The 11,431-nt window shown below is 40.5% G+C and overlaps 1 protein-coding gene across 1 annotated transcript; it reads left to right on the forward strand.

Annotated features, from left to right (window-relative positions):
• The first annotated feature begins 2,994 nt into the window (after positions 1-2,994).
• Positions 2,995-8,938, forward strand: CDKN2C (cyclin dependent kinase inhibitor 2C). Its single transcript, XM_024739226.1, has 3 exons — positions 2,995-4,159; positions 4,616-4,755; positions 8,184-8,938. Exons 2-3 carry the CDS (start codon positions 4,627-4,629, stop codon positions 8,559-8,561), a joined length of 507 nt encoding a protein of 168 aa, XP_024594994.1. The 5' UTR covers positions 2,995-4,159; positions 4,616-4,626; the 3' UTR covers positions 8,562-8,938.
• Positions 8,939-11,431: the final 2,493 nt, after the last annotated feature.

Genomic DNA, 11,431 nt, shown 5'->3' on the forward strand with positions numbered 1-11,431 from the left:
CAAACCCAAAGCTTCCAGTGAACTGGACTCTCAAGTAATGGAAAAGGCCTAACATTTGGGGATGAATTCTGAGTTCAAATCCTATATCCACTACTTATTGGCCTTAGTCACATTCTCTATAAGCCTCAATTCCTTCACCTGAAAAATGGGGATAGTTATCATATTTACCTCCCAGAGTTGTAAAGATTAAATAATGTGTGCATGATGTTATAACCAGGAAAAACTATAAGTATTAATTGTTGCTATTATGTTTAAACTTTTGAGTTGCTTACTGGGCATTTTTTTTCTTACTTTACAAAAAGACTTTTTATAAGTGGTGTGAGAACCCATATGAAAAAGCCTGCTGAATTTCAGAAATAAAATGCCAAAGCCACAATAATGAAATGATAAAAAGGCCCCTTGAGGGTACCAGTCTGTTTTCTATGTCTCTTGGATCTATAAGTATAACAAAAGGAAGATTTTGGGACTATGTAAAGAAATTGTAAATACCATATACACATATCCATAAGTTAATCATTCTGAAACTATGCATACTTAAGTCAATGAGGGAAAAAGCACAAAATAATTTGACTGTAGTATTTCTATAAAGCCTTTAAAATGAGTATAAACTGCTGAAAAAATTTCCATGACTGTTAGTATTTTATATCCAACTAAAAGGCTCTATTTCAGTGTTTGAGAGATATATCATTACTGTGTTAAAAGACAAACTACTACTTTCAAAATAACAGATGCTTAACTGTCAATCTTTTTTGTACACCATGTTAGAATGTAAGCTTATTGAGGGCAAAGATACTCACCTTTGACTTCAGTGAACTAGCCCTCAATATGAGATTTTCATTGCAGGTCTTTTGTAGTGCTTACTTACGCTTTCTGAACTAAGACTGTAATCTCTGTGCTGTCAGTTCTGGGTTATACAATAAGCAAACGAAGTATATGCTTCAGGACACCAGCTAAGCCAGAGTAAAAAACAAACAAACTTTCTTAAAGAATTTAATATTTCAGCAAAAGCATTGAAGTAGTCAACATGGGAAAAATCAGAACTTTGTTGGACTCCTTTACACTTATTTTTTGGTTTTGTATTATTTTTATTTACATATGAGGTGAGTTGCTGGGACATCAAAATCTTTTCAATGCTTAAGAGCTCCAAAACTATTAATCCAGCTCTGTATGCATCTTAAATTACCATAAGTTTTATTTATCGTTATTCAGCAAAAAGAATTTTATTTCATGAAAATTATAACACATGTATACCTATACTTTACATGAGTACAATATTCTTCCTTATTACAATGTCTTCTCTTAGCAAGAAACCATAATAAATGCTAGAAAGCAACTCTCATAAGTTGGACTAATGCCAGTTATCTCTTAACAGCCAACAGTGCTACTATATCATCACACCCTCCAGCTGTACTGAAAGATTACATACTAATTTCCCAGAATAATCAAAAGTAAATTATATTATTTATGGTATTTACTGGTATATATGGAATCCTAAATGTTCTATTTGAAATGTCTAAATATATGTAAGAAACGAGAGGAGTTACTTTCTTCTGTTGTAGTTCATGTTTGATTCACATTTCAAGTTTAGTTACCTAAGAAAAGAGCTCTGGTTATTTTCCTCTCAACAATTCAGTTAAAGGAAACACTGCAGGATTCTTTGCAGTTTCAACTCTCTCTCTACCTACCAGGCAATCTGATGCTAGATGATTATCCCAATGTTGTTGGTGTGTTTCGTTGCTAATACTCCCAGTGTACTTCAAGGAGCTGGGTATAGATGTTGCTTGAGGACCTGCTTGCTAGAGGTCGGTAATAATTAGACCACCTGTCATTTTTTGCTTGGTTTCATTTTGACCACTGGGTGCATCCTGCAACTGTGTTGGATATTTTTAAGTGCAAAAAATATAGAAAACAGTAATTAATTAATCTTACATAGCTAAAAGAGGAAGTTAAAAGTACAGAGAACTGGTGTCTCAGATGATTGAAATAAACGATTAGGAAGATACTATTCCTTTACATTTAGACACACCCTCCCCCCCAAAACAAGTCCCATCTAAGTAGTCAGAGAGAACTTTGACAAGAAAGAAATGGCCTTGTTAGAAAATCCTTCCCAAGACTTTTTTTTTTTTTGCTTTAAAGTTAATTGCTTTTCTCCCTTTCCCCAAAGAAATGGAATATTTCAGTTTCAAGTCCCTGTAACATTAAGGCTTCAGAGTTCGTCGTAATTTCTTACCTATACCATGCCTTTAGTTTTCGTAAAAATCAGTCTATAAAAAACTTTTGCTTTTCCTGAGCACTGGTTTTGCTGTCAGTCAGGACTCTCCCTCCACCCCCGCGGCCACCTCTGCCCACCGCGGCCCTGGGCGTTGAGCTAGCAGGTGCGAGGCCGAAGCTCTGCACTGAGAAAAGGAGGCCGAGTTTACACAGCGCGCGCCCCAGAGGAAGAGGCGGCAGCCGTAGGCCTGGCCGCCCGAACTTCGAGAGCCTAGCGGGGGAGCGCGGAGGCGGGCCGGGCTGCCCGGCCAGGGCCGGGGAAAGACTCGCTTCGCGCCAGCCTCCTCTCCGCCTTCCAGCAGTCTGCGCCGCCGAGCCTCCAAGGCCCTGCGGCTCTCCGCAGCCTTAATTAACAAGCCTCTTTCCTCCACCTCCGCCCCCGCCGGCCTCGGGGCAGCCCGGGGTTTCACATCTCAGACTCCATTCCGCCCGCCAGCCGGAGGGGGCCGAACCCGGCTCCTCGGGTCCGAAAAAGCCGCTCCGGCTGGGGCCTGGCCGCTGGGCTGGCGGGTGGGAGCCAGCGCAGGAGACTGAGGGAGGAAAGTGGAGAGCGAGGAGGCGGGAGAAAGGGCGCGGGGCGGGGGGCGGGGCGAGCCCGGCAGAGTGCTTGAGCGCCACCAGGGCGGAGGGCGGGGCGTGGGCGGTGCCCAACCTTCCCGCTCCCGCGGCGCTGCAACTCAGCCGAGCCTCCTTAAAACTCTGCCGTTAAAATGGGGGCGGGTTTTTCAACTCAAAAAGCGCTCAATTTTTTTCTTTTCAAAAAAAGCTGATGAGGTCGGAAAAAAGGGAGAAGAAACCGGCACCGTCTCTGCAGCGGCAACAGAAGCAGCAATTGTTTGAGCGAAAAAAGAAGCGAGGGAGGGAGGGAAGGAAAAGACCAGAAAGGGGCACGACGCACAAGTGTCTGTAGGGGTGAAGGGAGCAGGGACCGGCGATTTGGGGGGGACCAGCTACAAAAGAAACTGTCACTGGGAGCGCTGCGGCTCGGGAGGAAGCGGTGCTACCCAGCTCGGCTCCAGGGCACAGCTGGCTGGCGGCCGCTGCCCTATCGGCTGCACAGGCTGGGGGCACAGGCCAGGGGACCGCGAGAAGTTGGCGAAGTGGCACCCGGCGCCGAAGCCGCTGGGCTCTCGCCAAGAGCGGCGGGACTGGCTGCGCCTAGGAATTGTGGCGACTCCCGATACTCAGAGCTTGGCCTGTGACTTCCCAGGACCCTCCCGATCTCCGGAGGCCCTCAGAAAACCGGGAAAGGAAGGAAAAGAGGCGGCGGCAGCTCAATGAGCTTCTACATTAGGAAGTCTGAACTGGCTCGGTCGTAGGCGGGAAGTTACCGGTGGGCTGCCCTGTGCAGCCGCGATGCTGCAGCGCGCTGCTTCAGCAGCCCGGGCCCCATAGACACTTCCCGCATCGCACTGCCCCTTCCTCACGCTGCTGGGAGTCCCAGGACCCGGTGGGGCCGGCATGACCGGCTTGCCGGGGGCCCGCCGCGCGCCCGGCAGTCTCCGGAGACGCGCGCCGAGCCTGGCTCCCACGGCCTCTGAGGCTCGGTGGGGCTGCGGTAGCCCGGCTGGCGGGCTCCGGAGCCCTCCCGCGCGGCGTTAGCCCGCAGCTCGGCCTGAACGCGAATTAAGGCTCCTCCGGAGAATCCAAGGCCACCGAGGAGTCGTTACGACCTGTAACTTGAGGGCCACGGAACTGCTACTCTCGTTTGCTTTTGGCGATCATCTTTAACCCCCGGAGCACCTCAGCATCCAGCCACCGCGGCGCTCTCCCTGCCGCGGAGGACTCAGGACTACCCCTTCGGCGAGACGGATGGAGACCGAGCCCCTTCGAGGACCTGCCCCTGCGGTACTGGCTCGCGCGGCTCAAGTCACCACCGTGAACAAGGGTGGGTTGATGCCTTTTCTTCCCCCCCAAATGTCTCTTTTTTCGCGGTATTTTCTGCCCTGATCTAGTGCCTTAAATCTCCGCACACATTCCTCACGGAGATCTGTAGTGTAGGTACGTGCCAGCTCTGCCTATATTTTACGTCCAGAGTAATTTACCAGAAATATATGTGTGCCTGTATATCTCTCAGTTTAATCACCAGAATTCTTCATAGGGGTTAAGCTAAAAAGCGAGGAGCGGAGCCCCTCTCCAATGGCTCAGTTTTGCTGAATAATCACGTGTGAATCGAGGGGCGGGCTTTTGGCAGGCAGATCTTACTAGTATTTACTACCAAGCTCTACTCCAGATTAACCATCCCAGTCCTTCTGTCAGTCTCCGATGCCATCATGCAGCCTGGTTAGGAGCGAAGGAAAGGGGAAAAAGAAAAACAACTAATTCATCTTTTCCCGATCGTCAGGACCCTAAAGAATGGCCGAGCCTTGGGGGAACGAGTTGGCGTCCGCAGCTGCCAGGGGGGACCTAGAGCAACTTACTAGTTTGTTGCAAAATAATGTAAACGTCAATGCACAAAATGGATTTGGAAGGACTGCGCTGCAGGTTGGTATCCAGAGAGGTGGGGAAAACAGGTCAACAATGTTGCCTACGTGACCCGGGTTTCTAGAATAATAGCTTTTAAGCTTTCAGGGGTACAAAATTTAACTGTTTTAAAAACTAGTTGGTTGCCATATTTTATATCTTTAAGTGGATCCAACTCCCCAAAATGACGTACTTTGAACAAACTCGTCAAATCCAATAACATCCTCGATATCAAGTGGGTTCCAGGTTTGGTATTAATTTTTGGAATGTTTTTGTGACGGTGGGGATTCTGTAGCAGTCGTAGCAGCGCTGAGTTTTTTGGTTTTTCTTTTTTTTAGACAGCTCTGTAAACACGTTATTATGATTATTATTTGAAGTAAATACACTGCTATTAGTGGTTTCCGTACTTTGCTCCAATAATTGACTTTAACGTTAATTTTCTTGACTACTGGCAAGGGTGTTTTTTCTTCAAATGCTTCAGGTTTTGACCAACGACCTTTCCTCGTTTGGAATGGGTGGCCTGGGCACGGGCACAGGATGTACATTTCACAGTTAATGTAATACCATCCACCCATTCAGGATCGAGGAGGAATAAAAAGTTGAATTTTCTAATCAGAGCTCAGTTTATAGTGTTTTTGTCTCTGCGGTCATACCCTGGTATGTTCTAATTTTTAGTAATTAGATTTACAAGCAACAAATGAAACACGTCCAGCTGCCAAGTATTGTACCTGATAATTTTTTTTCCTCCTCTGAACGTTATCATGTAACTTAGTTGAAAGGCTCAGAAACAGAAAAATGGCAAAGTAGTCTCAAACAGTTGCTTTATCTGAGTTCTGATGATATTCTTATAAGCTATGCGTATTCGAAATGCAACACTTAAAGCTGTTTTTGAAAATCCACTGGGGAGAGGGTTTTTAGAGTGCTTTGTTTTAATTGCAAGAATTAGAAATTTAAGTGGCAGGAGATGTACTATTGACAGATGAAGTCCATACAGCCTGTATATTTTAAATCAGAATACACTGACCTTGCAAAAATTTCAGTATTAAGGAAGCTTATAGATACTAAATTATCTTGTTATTTCAGGTAGATTAAGTGGGGAAAGGATTTTTTTTCTTTTTCCACCTAGTAGTTTTTAACAGGTTTTGTGATGATAGCAATGCCACAAATTTAATATATTGAAAAGTTTCCTATTGAACATTCAAAATATTATATAAATATCACAAAGAATGAGCCACTTAACCCTGTAAGAATAGGATCTTGCAGGACTTTTGACGAGCAGGAAGACTGGGAGATTAATACCGCAAAAAAAAAAGTTTTGACAAACATTTTTAAAACAACTCTGCAGTCTCGTTTATATTAAACATACTTATCAAGATATTAACACCCATTTATTGTGGCTTAGTCCTAGTACATATAATGAAACACACACAAACAGGAGTCTCAAGGCTTATTTTCAGTATGTATAATCCTGACTCTGAAGTTGTGTCATAACTCAAGAAAGAACTTTCTTTCAAAACAATTTCCAGCATTACTATTATTTTTGGTGAAATATGGCAAATTTTCTCCTACAATTATGTTTATTAACCCAATTACAAAAGATTTTTCCCCCTTCCTAGTGTAAGCCTCTCAATCAGGATATCAAAGGCCTTAATCGTACATTTGCTTTACAAAGATCCAAGGTGTCTCTCTCTTATTTTTCCCAGTTCAGGTCCTTAGATGTGACTAAATATTTAGAGGCAGTTGTGGTAAAAATTAGATTGTGTTAATTTTTCATAACCAAAAAGTATTTCATTGAAGTTCTTGAAAAATAAATTATGTATCACTTTTAACCACTGCCCCAAAGGAAGGGCTAAAAGTCAACAGGGTTTTATCAACAGGGAAGCTTAACATCTTGGCCATCTATAGAGTTTGCATTTATAAAATATTATTCATTCTAAATATATTTCATCATGCTACTTAATTTGTGATTTTTTAAAAAACATTCTAAAGAGATAGATCAGCTTTGTATGTATTTTACAGTGTATATTTAATTTCACAAACATTTGAGTGCCTACTGTGTAATGTATTATAAATTTAGGTTATTATGAATATACCTAAATATAAATTAAAACAATTAAAATGCTGAAATATTCTTGCATGTTAATGAGACTATATTTTTCACGATTAAATTATATGTATTGTACAACTGATTGCTGCTCCACAAAATATTTTATAACTATGAGAGCCTAATAGTGATTTCTTATTAGCGTGAAATATATTTAAACACCAGTAGATAAGTCTTTGTCATGTGAATTATTTGTATGTTGACAGCAAATTTTAATAGCAAATTCTGGCTTTTAAAATACTGGCAGTTTACAAATAGCTATTCCTAAATGCCTGATAATAACTGCAAAAGGAAATAAGATGGATCACCAGTTGATTAATAAATGGGCTGAAACCACAAGACAAAGCTGTCTGTGTCCCAAAATACACATTTAATATCTTATTTTCTCTTCTTTTGCTCACTTGAAAATTAGGAGACTAGTTAGAACTTTAGGAAACAGTAAGTAATATAGTAGGATGACTGTTTCATTCTTTTCAAGAACAGTTTCCATACAGTCATTTCCTATCTAATACAAGACATATCATGAACTTAGTTTTAGATAAATACATTGACAATGTAGAACACTGTTGCTTTTTTTTTCACTTTAATAATCAGTAACATTTTTAAATTTCAAGTGAAGGATTCTAAGCACTAAACACACCTAATATCCCATATGAAATAATTGCAAAGAAAAAAAACTATTTAAAAAATACTTGGAAACTTGGGGCTGTATCTATTTGGAGAGAACTTGTGAAAATTAATAATTTAAGAAAATACCAGGTTTGGATTTTTAGGAGATCATTTTCACACTTATAAAATCAGACTAGATGGAGTCTGATGTGTGGAAACACTTCTTCGAGGATTTAAAGAAACTCACTCTCCTTATTTCTTTTCAGCTGTTTAGAAAATAAAATTTACCCACATTTTATTTTACAGAATTAACACCCTAGGCATATCTCATGAGAATGAACAAGCAAACAGAAGGAGACTTACTTAAATCTCAAGTTCCACTTCTTTTATTTTAATAAATTCATGAAATTACACAACTCTTTATGGGAGATAGAGAACCAAGTTGTCAGTGAATTTTATATAAGTCGGACTCATTCTATTTTATTAATCAATTTATCCTACTTTTGGGCCCCTTTAAGATATTCCATCATAGAAGCTCAATTTTTAGAAGTTTTCTTCTACTTTTACCTAATAGTACTCATTTCCTGAAACTGAGTCCTTCAAACCCGATCATATGGGTCTTCCCCAAGCACTCCTTCATCAAAAATAGTTACATACATAAAAAGAGATGGATATTTTAAAATATTCTTGTAGTAGGAGCACTTGAAGGATTCTACCGTTTTTTCTTCTTTTCTAGGTTATGAAACTTGGAAATCCCGAGATTGCCAGGCGACTACTACTTAGAGGTGCTAATCCCGATTTGAAAGACCGAACTGGTTTCGCTGTCATTCACGATGCAGCCAGAGCAGGTTTCCTGGACACTTTACAGACTTTGCTGGAGTTTCAAGCTGATGTTAACATCGAGGATAATGAAGGGAACCTGCCCTTGCACTTGGCTGCCAAAGAAGGCCACCTCCCCGTGGTGGAGTTCCTTGTGAAGCACACGGCCTGCAAAGTGGGGCATCGGAACCATCAGGGGGACACCGCCTGCGACTTGGCCAGGCTCTACCGGAGAAACGAGGTCGTTAGCCTGATGGAGGGAAACCGGGCGGAGGGAGCTGCGAATCTGCAATGAATGTGGGGAGGGCTCTCCCACACTGCCTTCTATTTTGTCAGTTAATTAATTGATTGGCTGTCCTATTTTAATATCATTTGTTAAAATTCAGTTCTGTCATATTTTAAGCAGCTAGTTAAATCTTCTGAAACTGCTAAGTGGAAATCTTACTACAGGTTTATGAATATATTTAAGCAACATCTTTTTCACCTGCAAAACCCTGAGTTCTAACATGTAATTGCAAATAGCTTTGGCTTTCATCCGAATATTTTATCTTTCCCTGACTTTTCTCCTTGCTTCTCCCTTTGCCAGTCTCAATACCCAACTTGAAGACTTTGTTTTAAAAATGGTTTGTCCTGATGCTTCTTTTGCCTGATTAAAACACTTTTTCAAAACAGGACAGTGTTTTCTGTGGTTTCCACTCCTCTTATAATCCCCACATAATTTGCCTCTTGCTAAGGAGAACTACACTAAAAGATCATGGTGTTTTAAGTCTTGATGTTAGAAAAAGTAGACTAATTGAAAAACTAGACATATTCTATTGATGATTCAGTTATTCTTTTCTTTCTCTCCTCATGCTTCCCCTCAAAGATTTTACTTGGTGCCTAGTATGTCTGCTTTAAAACAGAATAAGGACAACATGTTTGGGAAATAAACCTGAAATTATTTCAGTGTGAATTTATCCTTATATATTCGATCTTCCCTTTCTTTCAAAGTTAAATAGTTGAAAAACAGGTTTCAGAAGTAGCGATCTGAAAGCAAATATATGTTAGCTCTAAAAGGCACTTTAAAAAGAAAATGCCATCTAAAAGTGCTTCCCATTAGTTGATTTTTTAAAAATCACAAAATGAAACAATTGGTTAAATAATACGTTTCCCAAAGTTATACCATAAGTATGCTAAGTGTAACACTGACTTTTTCTCCCTGAAATATCAGAAGTGTAAAATTACAAAATGTTTAAATATTAAAATATGCTGCAAATACCAATATTTAGGGGATAAAAAGCTTAGCAAGAACATACATATATTACATATAAGGGTCATAACTTATTTAGGGGCTACAGGATAATAAATACAGAAACTTTTACAATAAATAAATAGGCCACTCCTACATATAGCACTTGATTCCCACGAAGCTTTTTGGTAAAGGCATATAAAATCTTAAGAATATGTTTAGCTAAAAATAAAAAAAAAATGAATGAAATGGAAATATCAAATTTCCAAGAGAATTTTCCAGCATCTACTACTTACTCTGTTATTTTAAAGATTTCACCAAAGGATTTCAATGCAGTTTCCATTTATAAATTTATAAATACTTTATTCATCATCTCCCACAAGAACAAAGATGTTTTATGTAAAAGTTCCCTCCTTCTGCTTTATAAGCTCCCTGCCCTCACTCCAAAAAGAACAAAATACCTCAAGGTTTATTGAAGGACATGGTTGTGATGCCTGCCCTAACAAGGATTGGAAGGTGGCAGGCAAGTGGTTTTCAATAATTTATTTTCCATGATAGTATAAAAGAATATAGAAGAAAAAAATCCGAGGAAAAAAATCCTTTTCATTTGGCATTTTAAGTTCACCTTCCCTATGTCAAGTGCAACAAGACTTCAACTTCTGCCACCTCAAACCACAAGTTACTGAGTAAATTTATGTTTGATAGCAACATGAAATTAAATGTAAAACGTTTATTTTAAAGTTTAGGTAAAAGTAGAAATTGAGATGATTTTGAAGGAAAAAGCTGTAATTTGCGTTTAAAAACTAGAATCAACACACAAAATACACTGCTTGAGTAAGCTGAATATTTTCTAAACACAAGACTATTACTAAGAAAAATAAACACTTCTTCAATTTGCAACTGTAAAGATGGATGTTTCTTAATTTAAAGTCGAGTTTAATGGACTTTTCAGTATCCATCAAGTATAAGCATTAAAATTGCTCTTTAGATATTTCAAATATAGGATGTTTATTAAAGTTAAAGAGAGGTACTCCTGCAGTTGCTTTATTCTCAGGTGGTCGGAGCACGAAAAGAGGAGAGGCAGCTCTGTCCCTCTTCACCAGCCTAAAACTTGCCTAGGCATTAGAACATCGCCACATTTCTTGGGCTCTTCGCAGGAAATAGCTTAGCTAATCTAAGTATTTTAGAAATGAGTTGTGTGGTCTCCTCTAGGAAATATGAAAAGCCATTATTCAATCTCTCAAAAACCTCGACAATATTCAGTAAGACAAATATACCGAAATGTATAGAATGGAAGAAACAGTACTGCAGAGTCTAACGGGGTCTAGTTTACAGCGAGCTGAGACGGGGAAGGATCTGAACTTTTTCAGATGCAGAGTAGAAAGGCAAGTGCTAATTAATGGAATGGCCAGAGCCCCAGGGGACGACGCCATAGAAAGAATGGAGGATAGTAAGCAGAGATGCGCTCTCAAATTCAGTTATTCACTGCGCCCGCATCCACGTCGGGAAACTCAAGGCTTAGCCTTTGCCCAGTAAGCTGAACCCCCCGGCTTACACCTGGGGAAAAGTAGGGCCGGGAGTGGGTGCGGGAGGGAAACACCAACAGGACCTCAGTCCACGTTCTGGTCTCCAAGCCACTAAGCAACTGCATTTTACCATATTTCGGTAGTGAATCAATAGTTTTCTGATAAACAGTATGCATCTCCTAATGGTGTGATGAGCTCCTACACACACACCACGCTGGATGACTAATAAATGGATAAAATAATTCTGTCCCAGGAAAGGCACTTCAATTGGTAATATTATAAATGTCCTTGATCGCGTTGATCAAACAAACGTTGTGGAATCCGTGGCCCCGGATTGGTTTCGAAATCTCAGTTCCCAAAAAGGTGCTTTCGGCTTTTGCCGGGGGTTAGAAGTAATAGTCCAGAAGCGCT

This window comes from Neophocaena asiaeorientalis, unplaced genomic scaffold, assembly GCF_003031525.2.
Source record: "Neophocaena asiaeorientalis asiaeorientalis breed wild unplaced genomic scaffold, Neophocaena_asiaeorientalis_V1.1 scaffold138, whole genome shotgun sequence".
Lineage (NCBI taxonomy): Eukaryota > Metazoa > Chordata > Mammalia > Artiodactyla > Phocoenidae > Neophocaena > Neophocaena asiaeorientalis.